Source organism: Equus caballus, chromosome 2, assembly GCF_041296265.1.
Source record: "Equus caballus isolate H_3958 breed thoroughbred chromosome 2, TB-T2T, whole genome shotgun sequence".
Lineage (NCBI taxonomy): Eukaryota > Metazoa > Chordata > Mammalia > Perissodactyla > Equidae > Equus > Equus caballus.
In genome coordinates this window covers 124,007,153-124,022,069 of record NC_091685.1, presented here as the reverse complement: position 1 = coordinate 124,022,069, position 14,917 = coordinate 124,007,153, and the positions used below count along the sequence as shown (strand labels likewise).

Below are 14,917 nucleotides of genomic sequence, written 5' to 3'. Positions count from 1 at the left end.
TAAGTGAGCCAGGACAATATGCTCAAAGCCACTTCTTTCCGTTAATTTTGTTGAATCCTCCTGACATGATTGTCATCATGCCATTGCATTCTTCGATAATACGTTTTGACATACACAAATGTGGAGCTGAGTAAGAGCCCTGCTTATAATTTATCTCCCGCCAGCTTTTTAATCAACTGAATTTAATTCTTCTACGGAGCTGTGTTATTATAGATTTAACAGGAAGCTTTGCTTTTGATTATTTGAAAGGCTTATGTGAGAAGTCAGATGATCCAAGTTCCAGAAAAAACCCCTCGTCCTGGGCACTGACTACACGCAGTACATCGGGCAGATCACGTAACTTCTCCCTGTTGGTTGCCTCACGTTAAAATGAGTGAGTTAAACTCGGCGATTTCTAAGTTGTCTCCAGCTCTCACTATGCCCACTTCCGCCTGTGGTACAAGTTCTGGAAACTTGTAGATTATAAAAAGTTCTCTTGGTTCTTTCTATAAAGCTCTCCACCTTGAATAATAATCATTAAGCACATCTGAAGAATCCTCTTATATGGTTTTTAAATATTCAAGCATTTTTAAGAGTTTATAAGGTTGAAAATAAATTTGATTTTTCACACTAAAAATTAATAAATAATTATAAAATAGCAAACAAATTACTGTTTAGTATGCAGTTCAAGCCACAAATGTAAACATAACTATTGTTTAAAGTACACATGTGCCTATTACAGTATGTAACATTGTGAGCTTAAATAATAGATACTTGCACATTCTGATCAGATGTGAGTAGCTTTAACAGCAGGTCTGTCATAAAGAGAAAAATTGGAGGCTATTTAAATCCCATGCATTCAAATAAGTAGGTTCAAGAAATAAAAGCACCTATCTTGATAGGAATTTACACAGTTTTTCTTCATCACCAGCCAGACAGTGGTAAAACGACAGAGCACCAGAAGAATCTGGGGCCATCAGGCTGGACTCTCGGGGCCGGCATCCGTCACACCCAGGCACTTTCACCAGGCTTTTTGACGGCCTTGAGAAATCATAAAGGCTTGGTTGTCTGACTCCTAACAAGTTGGTTAGACACAAAAGTTTTAATTTTTGATATAGGGACTTTTTGTTTGTTCGTTTATAGAAGGACAAAACAGTTGAGCAGGCAAGGGAGCTCAGGAGTCAATGAAGCTATCAATGGATTTCTGCACATGTGACAAAGGACTCCAAAGAAGGAAATGGCACTAGCAAAGAAGAGAAGGTGGAACAGAAGGAAAAAGGGTGTTCATGAGGAAAAGCCCACATCTCTGGGTAGAAGATTGTCGAAGAATCAGCGAAAGGAGTGCAGAGGAATGAGCCAGAGAGGAAGAGAGAACCATAACATGACAGAAGCAAGGGGATGTATGCGGTACAAAGGAGAGGCGACAGGCTGCAGAGTGCGGAGGATGGATGCTGGAAAAGACTGGATTTCCAGAGACAAATGAACAAAGTGCCTGTTGAGCCAAATTTCAAAGGGTTAAGAGAAAGTGAAGCTAGAATGAGCAAGTGAAGACCATTATTTGAATGCGAGCTGTCGTTTCAGTTGGTTTTAAACGACAATTTTCCCGTCCTCCTATTTGGATGAAGTTTTTTAGTTCACTAGTAGACAGAAACCAGAAACGCTTATTGGCAAACAGCTTGTTTCCGATATGTTAAAAGAAATGTATCACATACTTCCACGAGATGACTTTCACTCTCAATTTAACATTCTTAAAATAATTCCAAATTACCTGAATCATGAAAAAAACAAGTCAAGTAAAACAAGCAAAGAAAGCGAAGGAAATGGAATGGGAACAACGAGCCGCGAACTTCTGAGCCCTCCTGGCAGGACAGCTGACTCTCAAGGAGGGCTGCGAACCTCCCAAATTCTCAGCCAGCTCTCAGCCCCAGGCACTGTGCAGAAAGTGTCAAGAAACTTGCCTTGCAGAGACTTTCTGACCTCAGAGAGTATCACATTAGTGCTGTTGGCAGCCAACTCTAAAATATTGTTCAATTGTTTTGGTTCCTGTGCTTAAATAACTCATATCGCCGTGGTTGTTAGGACCTCCACTTATCGCGATAGTATTGTTAATGTCTGATGTACCCTGGTTTCTGCGTAATTTCACCAATTACTCAACTATGCACTATTTTCTTATGTTTTACAAGACAACACTGACTTACCATCCCTCTTAATGTTAACATTAAATGCAAGAAACACAACGGTCTCTGTGTGTGTGTTTATTTTGTCTGGTTCTGTGTGTTTTACCATGGGTGTAACTGAGTTCATTCATTTCCTCGGTGTACATCACATGCATTTGCTTGGTTACCCCTGCCCAGCATGGTCGAGAGGATCAGGCAGCCGCTTCCTATTCTGTGCCTGAGTGCTTGACCTGACTTATTTCTGTAAAGATGGGGTAATAATGACACAGCACAGTCACTAAGTGCTCTTTCCTCCTCCTCGCTATGGCCCAGTGAGGAAAGTATCATTACTGTTATGATTGCTATTGTATTGTTACCCTATTTTACAATTTTTTTAAAAAAAAGAACCAGAGATTAAGTAACTTTTCCAAAGACATTAAGCCAGTCAGTGGCAAGCCAGAATTTAGTCTGTTGGAAAACCAGTGCAGCTACAGAGCATCTGAGTCTCTGAAAGGCAGCTAGGAGGGGTCAAGAGTAAGGAAGAAGGACAGGAAATAGTCGACTCTAACCCCAGACGAGTTCCTCCCAGCCCATCAGAGTGTGAGGCACGTGGCCGAACTGACTTAAAGCCATTGTGGAGAGGTAACTGCGAAGACCTCTGCCTCGCTCCCGCCTGGGGGCAGTGGCGGCACTCAGAAGCGAGGACATGGGTACCAGGGAGTGTGTAGTGGTTGTCGTGAGAAAACAGGATTTATCCCACAGCATTCCCTTCCACTTGGCCAACACTGTAATGTAATGGGAAGGAGTAGAAGAGAGAAAGGGATGTGTGTGTTTTCCTTGATGACGTGCAGTAGACCCGGCAAGGAGGCAAGTGGAGCAGAGACGAAAATAATGAACTGCTATGGTGCTGCCTTTGCATCCAGGACATGCTAATACACTTACTATATATGATAGATAATGTACCATACTATACTGCTCAGAGTAGCAGCTGGCAGCAACAGAGGGTTTGGGTTTTGTTGTGGTTTTAAGGAACCTAGAGTTATACCCACAGCTCTAGAAAATAGGAGGGAAGGGTAAAATGAAGGCCACGTTCCCTCTTAAATCTAGAATAACCTGAGCGTGCTGCAGGAGCACAGCTGGTAGTCAGGCGTGCAGGCTCCAACATCAGATGGCTCAGGTTTGCATTTTGGCTTTCTCCACTTGCTGCTGTGTAACCTGTACCAGTTGCATAACCTCTCTGTGTCTCATGAAAATTATCGTTTTATCATTTGTAAAATATTTCATCATTTATAAAAACAAGGGTGACAATAGGACTTGCTTCAGATGGCTGCAGAGAGCCTCAAAAGAGTTAATTCAAATGAAGCATTTGGAGTAGTGCCCGGCACAGAGCAAATAATTAAGAAATGGAACCTCTTACCATAATTTACTGTGTGCTATAACTACCTACAAGCCAGTTTAAGGAAATAATATGTCTGAAGGTCACTCACTTATCCCAGTCCCCAGAAGGAAAAACATTCTTATTCCACACAAGAAAGCACAGCATAGAGAACGAACATCTCTTAGGAAATGTCTGGATTGATCCACCACTTTAAGAAGTTACTCCTCCTAATCGTGTGCTTTAATACGATTTGCCAGTTAATGTACTTATTCACTCACTGATTTTATTTATTTTTTTGTTTAGACAGGGTGGGACAGTTAAAATGTCATTTAACTATAAAATATGTGATGTAAGCTATTGTGTGTACCAAATTATAATACATAAATAGAACCAACCCATTAAATTAGACACTGTCATATATTTAAAAGGACATCTGATGCACAATTGTCCCTTTTATTTGACTATGGAGGAGGGATAAGTAACTTTTAAAAATTTACTACTTTCATGCCTTTGCTGATTTTATTTCTACACTTGTTATTTGGAGCACATAGATAAATCTAAACTAGTATTAAGATCCCACAAACATAATCTGTTATACAGGTTCAGTGGTTGTGGAATAAGGTTGAGAACAGTAATTCTGTTTTTAGTGCTACATAAACCAATTACTTGAGTTAAAATACAATAATTTAGATATGATACCGAAATCCCTCAGCCTTAAAGCTTTCTGATTCGATACGTCATTCCAGAGACAAAGGCTCATGGGAGGAGCTCTCCCGGAGGACATCTGATGAGATGTTGCTGTTATTCACGGCCTGCCCCTCGCTGATTCGAACCAAAGAAGTGGGCAGCGACCCAAAGTTGTTAGCGCGAGAGTCTCGTTGGGAAGCTACTATTTAAAATATTTGGATGGTGACTTTTCTTTCTGTAGAAAGCTGTTCCTATCAAAATAATCTCCCGTATTTTATATCAGTTGACCTCTTTGCTTGGGAGACTGGTTTATATTTGTCCTAAAAAAACAGCAATTCGAGAAGAATTGTTGTTCCTCTCTAGTTCTTGGCAAGAGTGGACAGAGGAGGGAGAGAAAATTAACTTCTGCTTCCCTGAAACAGGAATCTAAATTTTCATTACGCATTTTATATTTAACCTTTCCATGTAACCTTAAAGCAATCTTATACAATGTAAACATCTATTAATTATTATTAACTTTGTTTCCCTTTGGGTTTTGGTCAGATTTTTTTTTAAAAAAAGACTCAGTAAGAGGCACAGGAAGACACAAATATTGCATAAATCTTTTCAATGATCAGCTAAATAATTAGGAGCAGTTTTCTCTCCTTTTTATAAATGAGAACAAGTGACCAGAGGTATAATGAAAGACAATGACATTGAAGGGCCGACAGAGAGTCACAGAGAGAAATAAGATTGTAATTCATTTTGATGTTATATCAATAGCAAAGAATGAACAGCCAGAAGACATTGAGTCTAAAATGGTAAATATATTGAGTATTATAAAAGGCCTCTATAATTTAACAGATGATTTTAATGTACATTTAAAGTGATTGTGCAGAGAAAAGAGGACGAAGCGGCAATATTCTCCCAGAACGGAATACATCACTTACTCTTCTTGCTTTCTCTACTTTAAAAACTGTAAGATTTGAAACATCTTGTGAAGGGGTGTGTATCAGAGGGGAGTACTAAGAAAGACTAAGGTCAGGTCAAAGCCACGGCTGCGTGAGTTTAAGTATCCTTGTCCCTTGCTCTCTCTACTCTGCCCAAAACTAAAATGATGCATGCTCATACTGAGATTATCATTAAAATACTATTCTTGCTACGCAATAGTTAACTTTCCACTTGTATCAACTACCAATTCCCTATTATTCACAGCGAAGAAAAGGGACCTTAGCGGAGATTATTTCAAAATCTTTTTCTTTTGGAAAATTTAATTTTGAAAATGATTTGCTCTCCTGATTACATTTAGCATTGGTTGATGTCCAGAGGAGATGGCAGATATTTACTCTCTCGCAGGGGAAAGTTGGGCTGGGGTTAAAAAAAAAAAGTCATGAATAATTTCAAGAAAGTGAAGAGATCACCTACAGACAACAGGGTATGCGGTTTATTGCATGAGTGTTTCTGCATGCAAATAGACACACCACTTTTATTAAAGAAAGTGCAATGTACGAATATTAGAGCTCTGAACGGACTCCCTCAAGCTTCTGTTTCAACGTAACGTAACTTCATCCAAACCACTACCCGTCAAGTGTCCAAGTTACGGCAGAAAATCACAGGATCTGAATCTACGTCAAACCAGTTTCAGCTTCTTTTTAGAGACACGTGTCAGGAAGCTTATCTACCTTTAAATATAATTATTTTCTACAGTTCTACTCACAACTTTTAACAATATTTCAAAATCCTACAGCACTGTATTCAAATTAATCTGTTTGTCTCAAAAAGACAAAGCAAAGAGTAAAGACTAAAAGAAGTGATTACAAACACAAATCCGAAAGGTTTTTCATTCACAAAACGTAATTGTGAATTGCAAGGGTAAACTGATTTTATAAACTGACTTTTTCAAAAATTTGTTTTTAAGGTGGCCTGTAAAAGTCAATACCTCAAACTCCAGAGGTGATGTTGAGTAACAGCGAACTTACTCAGAATATATTTATCCACATGATACTGAGATTTTGTTTAAAATTACTTTTGATTTAGAAAATTTGAAATAGTCTCTTTAGAAGTTCAAACATACAAATATTGGCACATACAAGCTCAGTAACAATCCTGTAACCTAACTTATCCTAAGAGCATGTGCATATGTACACTACCCTATAAAACTCATTAGCAATAGATGCAAACGGAAAGTCAAATTAAAACACTAATGTGAATAATTAAGCAAATCATTTTTGCTACTTCCTTATCCATCACCTGAATACCACCACACTCAATTTTCTACATCAGCTTCCATCCTAACTCAGAACTGTGTCTTTGAAAGCAAACCTAGGAAGGAGAATCGTAAGACCTCTGGAGAACAGTGCGTTATTCCTATGAGCTCTCTAAACCTTCCCTGATTTCTGAAGGCGCCTCTTCCAGGAGTGATTTACAAATCCTCCACCTGGCCTATAGAACAAGCAGAATTCCCAGGAATACGAATGTTTCCTTTGTATGAAATCAGGCTACGATGAATCAAGAAAACCTCAGGGCCCGTTTAGTCTCAGTTTCACTTTGGTAGATTAATGAATTATCAAATATCTTCAATCATTTCTTCTGCAATGGTAATACAATTTTTTATTTTAATTCTCTATCCTGAAAGTAAATCAGAAAAAATAAATGAACAATGATTTAATTTTCACTTAAGGAAAAGAAGACCAAAGACTAAGTTTCTAATACGCTCACTTGAAGTTGCATCCCATGACTTCTTGTTCCTGTATTTCTGAAAGGCAAGTATTTCAGCATCGTCCATAAGGATGTGGGGGAGCGGGCCGTGGGGAATCAAACTTAGGCCTCGGGAAGACACTACATAATTAGCTAGTTTGATCAGTTGCCACTTTACTTCCAAACTTCTCAATCAATCATATTTTTCTATTACGATGGATAAAAATTCAGCTCACCTACAATTCAATTCTAGTATTTTTCTCCTCAAAATGATATATGGCATCCTCCCTTTTGAACAGTCTTTCTAATTTTCATTCCATTATTGAAAATAAGAGTATAAGAATTTGGTAACCACATAATTAGTGGAATAAAGAAGATAAAGAGATGCTAAATAGTCAAAGAATTCCTTTTCATACTTGAAAGAAGAGAAATGTTTCTATTTGTTTCTTCATAACAGTACACATATTCAGGTCTCTCGCTAAACAAGTGAGAAGCCACAATACACAAAAGGTAATCCTCACGTTTCCCAGCTATCGTCCTGTGATTCAACTCAATGTTTTTATTTTCTGTGAACATTATCTCTGATAAGTTACAATTTGCTCACAAACCCAACGTCAAACTTCAAGGATCTGGTACTACAGTTAGGTAAATACAATAAAACATATTCCATAGAACCACTAAGTTATGGAAAGCATACAAGAAATTCAACTCAAAAAAAGAAGAAATTCAACTTGTTTGTAAAATAAATCAATTTTCAATTTGAATACATGCAAATAGAGCTGCAACCTCTTTAAAGAGCAAATATTTGGAGAGGGAGCAAAATAAATAGACATGTTTTCTACATAGTTATATACAGATATACTATCAAAACATAAGGGATAAGCTAGGTTCTGGGGTGCATCCCCCGTCTGGTCCATGTAACTTGTTGGCAATGACAGTGATGACACAACTGATAATTTGAGGAACATCGGGTGTTGGGGCCCAATGGTGATGGAAACAGAAAGTCCTTTACAGAAACTCACCAAATGAACACAGATTAGAATCGAAAGGAATCTCAAAAGAGCATTGGGTCCATCCCTCTGTCCTCTGCTGAACTAAACATTAAGCTCTTTCAACATTGACACTGTGGAACTTGCAGTCAGTAGCATTAGAGAAAAGTCTTATGATGCGGATGGAGAGCATCTTCCCTTTCTAACCTCTGCCTGTCTCATGATGGTCTCCTAAGAGAATGCGAAGTCCATCCTCTTGAAAATGCCACGGTGTTTCCAAGGCAAGAGGAAAAGGGCACTAGAGTGGTCAGGTAAGTGTGGAGGTATGTGCAAGTGCGTGAGAAACTGCAAAGGATACGTATGCATGTAGTATGTATGCACATATATAGTTTATTTCCCTTAAGATCTAAAAAAAAAAACTCCTGTGTTTGCAGGCTGTATATTCCGTTGAGAAGATAGCTGAAATGTTTGACATTTCTAAACCTAGGGAGCGCTCTGGAAATGCAAAACTAGCAAAACTGTCCCGTCAGAGGGCAGCAGGGGGCCAAGTCTGGCCGAGTCTTCCCTCGCTGCCATCCAGCCTAGCCCTTCCCCCTGCCGCCCGCGCTGCGGGCAGGGGCGGTGGAGGACCCCGAGAGCGCGCTGAGCCGCTGCCACGCGCTCCGCTGGTGGACACCGGAAGCCGGCCGGGACCTGCCGGGCTGTGAGCTGCCTTCATCGGTTGACAGTGCAGCTGTGCGAGGTGTGTGTGCTGTTGGGCAAACTGGCTCTCGGTTTGGCTTCCTACAAAAGAAGCGGAAGGGGGAGCTGTCGCGGTTCCCAGCGCCCACAGGGCCCCTTATCCTGGCCTGTGCGCGCCGGCCACAGCGGGTGCACGACTGTGCGCGCTCCTGTCTCTGTGTGTGTCTGTTTTGTGTAACTGTTTGCATGTGACTGTCAATCTGTCTACATGACACAGAAACGGAGGCGCCGGCGGAAAAGTCCCTCTCGCAAAAATGCCCTCGGCGTCTTCCTTGTGGACACCCAGGTCGCCCGCGCTCGCGATGCTGTCGTGGTCACTTCATTATTTTGCTTCCTCCTGGATTCTTTTATTTACAGTTCTACAAGAGTGAGAAACACGCGTCTATTGCACTTTTCTGGGACCTCACTTCTTTGAAGAGAGACAGTGGTTGAGAGAGGAGGAGAAGGTGAAAAGGGGTAAATTCTCCCTCCAGATTGTAAAGTGTGGTGATTTAGAGCCCAGGACCTGGGTGCAGATGGTTCGGATTGGAGTCCCGCTCTGCCACTTACACTAGCTGTGTGCCTTGGGCAAACAGCTTCTACTCCGCGCCTCAGTTTCTTCGCCTGACTCACAGGGTTGTGAAGATTAAATATATGTAAAACGCTTAGAACAGTGCCTGACACATAACCGTCGCTATTAACATCGTCCTCGGCATCAACGTGTTAAATTTGGAGAAGGACCATTCTGGTCACTTTCCCCACCAGCATGCACTAGCAAGGGCGAGACAGACCCTAAGCCGCCCGCTCCAAGAGCTCCAGCACCAGCAGCCACCCGGCCACTCCCGCCACTCCCGCCCACGCAAACCTGCTTCTGGGAATCCCTCCCCAGCTGTGGTGCGCACCACACCTGGGGGCGCGCTCGAGGGGCGCAAAGGCAAACGACGCGCTCAAGAGAGCTGGCTGAAGAGTGCATTTGGGGTGTTTCCTACCTGCCCCGGGTTTTTGCCCTTCTTACTGCCGCCGAATGCCAGTCCTTGGTATGTGCCCGCAGATCGATTGGCGGCTTGTGCAGGCGTCTCCCCGCCCAGGGAGGACTTGATCGAGTTGAGTTTGGCCCGGGAGCTGCCCAGCTGTGAGCTCTCCACCATCAGCACCGCGGCCAGAAGGAGCAGGCAGCGGGACGAGTCCTTGCTCCGCATCAATGCGGCCATCTCCCGGCGAGGGGTCTCCGGGGAGGCGCAAAGCGTGGAGGGGAGCGGAAGCAAGGGGAGAGAGGACTCCAACTCGGGGCCCCTCACTCGGGGCGCGGGGGCTCGCAGACTCTGTTCCCCCGACCCCTCTTGGCTGTGGGCTCCCAGCCGTGAATGAACTCAGTCTCACGCCTCAGACCTGAAGCGAGCGTGACCCAAGCCAGACCCGCTTCTCCACCAGGGCAGGAAGTCCTCGGGAACTGGAAGTAATCAAAGGCGACGAGCCTTCCAGCCAAGGAGGCGTGACCCGAGGTGCAAGAAGACCCAGCCCCGCGGACCGCGCTGCTTGCGTGGCTCCTGGCCCCGCACCTCCGCGGGTCCGCCCGGGTCTCCGCGGTCCAGTCCTCCTCCGAATGGCTCAAGAGTCTGCTCGAGCTGCTTCTCCTCCGGCCTCAGTCCCTTTTCTCTCCTCTGTTCCTTCCCTACCCTTTGTGTCTCAACCTCTGCAGGACACAAATCCTCCTTTTCAAAGTTAGCGGGCGCTAGAATGAGGGACCAGGAACCGCCCCCAGACCGGCCCCTGCAGGTGTGAGCGAGCCGCGGTCCCCGCGCGCGCGCACAGTCCCCCGAAGCGTTGTCCCGGGTCGCACCCCGCAGCGATGCCCTGGCAGCGGCCCTGCGCTCTGCGCGGCCTCCCTCTCTCCGTCTGCTCTTTCCCCGCCGCCGCCTATGCTTTTTATAGCTTCCCACAGTGGGGTTTTTTCCTCCGCCCCCAATTCAAGAGTGACAAAGAGTGAAAACGTCTCCCTCACCCCCCACGTTCCCGCCCCCTCTTCTCCTTCCCCCGCGGCTGCTCCCTCTGCGGCCGCCCCTCCTGCTTCTCCCTTTCCCCCCTGCCGCTCCTCCTCCGCCCCACAATTGAGAAAGTGGGATTCACCCCAGAGGAGCAGGAGGGCGCCTAATTCCTGACAACAGCTCCAGAGGGTGGAAGGACCTTTGGAAACAGACGGAGGGCAAATGTGGACGTGGAGAGAGGCAAGCTGCCCCCGGGCTTTTGGACTGCCACCACCCTTCCTTAGGCCCCCGACCCATCTCTAGGGTGTGACACCGGACGGAGCCCTGCAAAAGCCGTAGAAAAGAGTTAGGGAAGCGAGCGTCCGGCGTTAATACCTTGTCTGTGCGCGCTCGCGCCGGGTTTGAGCCTGTGCCTCCCGGGGGATGTGTGAGGCTGGCGCTGTGCTGGTGCGCCGATCCGGAGGGGGGCTTTCGAATCTGGGAGGAGAGGACCAGAGAAGGGGAAAGATGCTCCTAGTCTCCTTGCCCGGAGACTTTCTGGTTTAGGACTTTCTAGTCTCCTCTTCTCCACTCTCCAGCCCCCACCCACCGCACACGCAGAGATGTCTCTGTCTCTGCGGGGCTGGGAGGAACCGGGTGCCGCTGAGGACGCTCCGAGAGTTTGAACCTCACAGCTCTACCTGGCATCTTTACCGCGCCGGGCAACTGCCCCCTTTGCGAAGACGAACTACTAGACAGGAAGGGACGGGGCAGAGGAGCCTTTGAGGTCCTGCCTTCCTTGGCTTCCTGCCTTCTAGCCTCTGGGAATTCCATGGGAAGCCTTTCCTGCCAGACCCCAAGGCCCCCCAGGTCCAGTTTGCTTCTGCGAAGGTGGAAGGAGGCTCCGCGGGCGCGCGGCGCTTCGGGGCGCCGGCGGCAGCTGCGGGGCGAGGCGCAGAGGAGCGGCGGGCGACGCGCCTCCCCAGCAGGCTCGGGCTTGGCGAGGGTTGGCCATCAAGCCCGAGGCTTCCACGGCAACGAGAGCGGGCATTCGCAAGCGGTTGCATTTCTCCTTCTGCGCGCAGAGAAATCCAGGCAGCGCAGCACAACTCGGCGGCTAACAGCTGGGGGAGCAGGTTGCTGTGCGGAGCCGCTGTCTAGGATTTTCGGACCTGGGTTCCTCTGCTTTCACACCTGACCCCGGCAGACAGTAGCACGTGCAGGGGGCTACGGGCAACATGTTGTCGCTAAGTAAGAACGTTAGCGACTCCTTTCTTTTCCCCCAAAAAGGGCAGAGTGCTAAAGTGTGGACAGCACCAGCTCTGCATATTTCTCTGCCCCGATCTGTGAGTCAGTCTGCTGTGCAATTCTTCATTTTCCAGAGTTGTTTTTTTAATACACAAGCAGAAGGGGACTAAAACTTGAGGACCCCCTGCATGTTGTCTTCTTTTTGGAGTGCCTTGTGCTTCCTCGGGGTAGAGATTTTCACGTTTAAATTTTTTATTCACTTTTTAAGAATGTTCCCAGACACTGCAGAGGGCGAGGAAAACTGACCCAGACTCTACAAATAAGCAGAGGGACTCAGTGCTCAGACTTTGCACAGGGTGTATCTTTTGCCTTAGTTCTGATTTGCAAATCAGAAAACATTAGAGAGGAGGAGAAAATTAAGTTAAGGGTCCTCTGGTTTGGATATTTTTCCAGAGTATTGTAGAGCAAAAGGAAAAGACAAAAGAGAGCTACAAGTGTAGGCAAGCAGTCACTCTCCAGCCCCTGGAAGCGTGTGGATGCCCACCACCTGCTGGAGAAGAAACTCAGGTGAACCAAGAGAAAATGTGAAGATGCTGTGCCTGCTTCTGTCAGTTCCCTCTTTCTTTACTTCCAACCGAAGTAAGAGCCCACCTAGTCAGACCTAATTCTTGTCACATGTACTGATAAAAAGTAATGTCCAGCTCAGTGAATTCACTCTCAAGAAAGCCCTCACCTCTGGGTATCATGATAAAGAGAGTATCCCAGAGGCTTACACCACATCCCACAAGCTCCCAAAGAAAATGGTACAATTACAGTTAAAAATCAAAGTCCACATGAAGTTTGTTTGCACAGACAGTCTCATATATATATCAAACACAATCACACTTATGGGATCAAATGCTAAAACATATACAACTACGATTCAGGCTAAAAAGGAGGTAAAAACTAGTTTCATTCATGATCCAAATGCTCTCTGCACAATTGTGTAACGGACAGAGACAGACACACATTACCCATATGTAGACTAGTAAATGTAAATACCCCAAATCAACTAAGTGCAAATAAACAAAATCTTCTGGATTACTGTCATAAGCCCACATGTGTTTTCTCATGTGAGTTTCCTTAAGTAGGAAGATACAAGCTTCATGTTCTACTTGGAAAAATAGATTTTTTATGCCTTTTGCAACAACATCTTTAAGGAGTAAATATACAAAAGCAGCGTGTACAGAGGTAAGGATAGGAAGAAAATGCCTCTGTGGACATTTTTGCCTTTAGCCATACTTTCGCTCTTCTCTCTGCTCCTCCAGCTGTGGGGTCATTTTAGTTCCACAGAAAAACCACAACTGTCTCAGCAGTTGTTTCTGGATCCTGTTTTTCTTTTGACTACTTAGCCCCAAGGTAAGTTAAGTGTACATCTTGTTACTGTATTCTTGTTTTTCATCCCATTAGTTCTCTCCCTGTATTAGTAACCGCTTCCTACAATAGTCCGTTTAGCAGTTGTCCATGTGTTCATTGCATATTTATTAAGTTTAGGGCCTTAATGACACGAAGGTGAGGAAGTCAGGGCCTCGGCCCGAGAGAGGCTGGCAGTCCGCTGTCCAGGCCTTGCCTCCCTGAATTCTGCCTCTGGCCCCACTCAGGAGTCACTGCTCTGAGCCTTCCTCTCTTCTCACCCACTATCAAATTCTGCCTGCGTCAGTCTCTCACAGGGCATCTGGAACTTCTAAGCTGGGCTGAATTCATGTGACTATGGGAATAAAAATTTAGAGATGTCCCCCAGAGTCTTTCCTTTCCTTATAATTTAGATGTACATTTTAGTAATGTACAGGGAGACACTGCTACATTTGTGGTTGAACGCAAAGAAATGACACTAGTTGTGGTCATTTTAGGTTCGTAAGAACAGAAAGAAGTATGGTACTATGGCAAACTTGGGAAGGGAAATTATTTTTTAGTAGGTCCTGTAGGACTCCACATCATCTTGTCCACACAGGATGAACGTGAAAGGCCTTCATCTTGTTGGATGTTAAAGGATTTAGAAAGTATGGTTATGTGGGTTTCCTCTCTCCATAGTAAACCGGGCTACCCAGTCCTTTATTCTCACTCTTGGGATCCTATCACACGAGAATTTTATGTCTTCATTCTGCCTAAGGAGCAACAGCACTATGTGTTTCTGTCAATTCCATTTTAAATAATTTGTAATAAATGTAAATTGGCACTAGTATTGTGAACAGTTTTTGTGTTTCTTGATAGGACTAATTTCCATACCAGATATGAAAAGTTGCATCTCTTATTTGACCTCTGCCATAGTTTCAGCTGTTGACTCCTTTATGCCTTGATCTCATGGACAATAGGACCAGCTGATGAGCGGAGGTCTCATCACTCACATCTCTAGCTGTGCACAGACATGCACAAGCGATGGTTCAAGGGACGTCACAGTAAATCAATCAGAAACATAGTAATTGCTTAGCTAACGGCTTGGTTTTTAACCCTTCACGTATTGATCACCTTCTCCATACTTTGTCTGCCACCCAAATGAAAGAGAATTACTGAACAGATCCTTCTCCTAGAGCCTGAACCCAGCTAATAAAAAGCGTATAAATGACATAGTCACAAACTCAGGTAGACAAACTTCTATTGATTCTCATGCAAGTGAATGACCTTAGGTAGAACTGAGATTAGAAACAATCTCCAAATGTTTAACACCAAGCTCTTCCCTTCATGATGCACAGTTTCTGCTGGTTCTATACACTGCGCATGCTTCTTGGTGCTCTGCTTGCTCCCACTGCTGAGTTCTGGCAGGCTATTTCAAGATTCATCTTTGGAAACAGTACTATACTTGGCAGTGAAAGAGAGGTTCTTAATTCTTAAGAGAGGTTCATTGCAAAAAATCTCATCTTGGAGAGCAACAAAACAAACAACTTTTAAATAACCTGGACCAGTGGTTTCCAAATTCTGCTCCTTGCCTCACCAGGGTTCTACACGAGTCCCACATGGAAGTTAGAGCTGCTGTATTTTTGACGAGACCTCAGGGGAGAGGGCTCCAGGAACAAGCATCTTTAAATGCCTGTTTTTGCTATTGTTTTCATTTGAGGGAAGTGGTGTTGGTTGGCTGGTTTTAAT

At 44.6% G+C, this 14,917-nt stretch overlaps 1 protein-coding gene across 1 annotated transcript in view; it reads right to left on the bottom strand.

The window, feature by feature from the left end:
- DKK2 (dickkopf WNT signaling pathway inhibitor 2) overlaps positions 1-10,560 on the bottom strand; it is a 94,233-nt gene extending 83,673 nt beyond the window's left edge. The window contains exon 1 of the mRNA XM_001503589.6: positions 9,575-10,560. Within this exon, the coding sequence (XP_001503639.1) occupies positions 9,575-9,796 (222 nt within the window). The 5' untranslated portion in view covers positions 9,797-10,560. The remainder of the gene's footprint in view (positions 1-9,574) is intronic.
- Between the last annotated feature and the right edge of the window lie 4,357 nt (positions 10,561-14,917).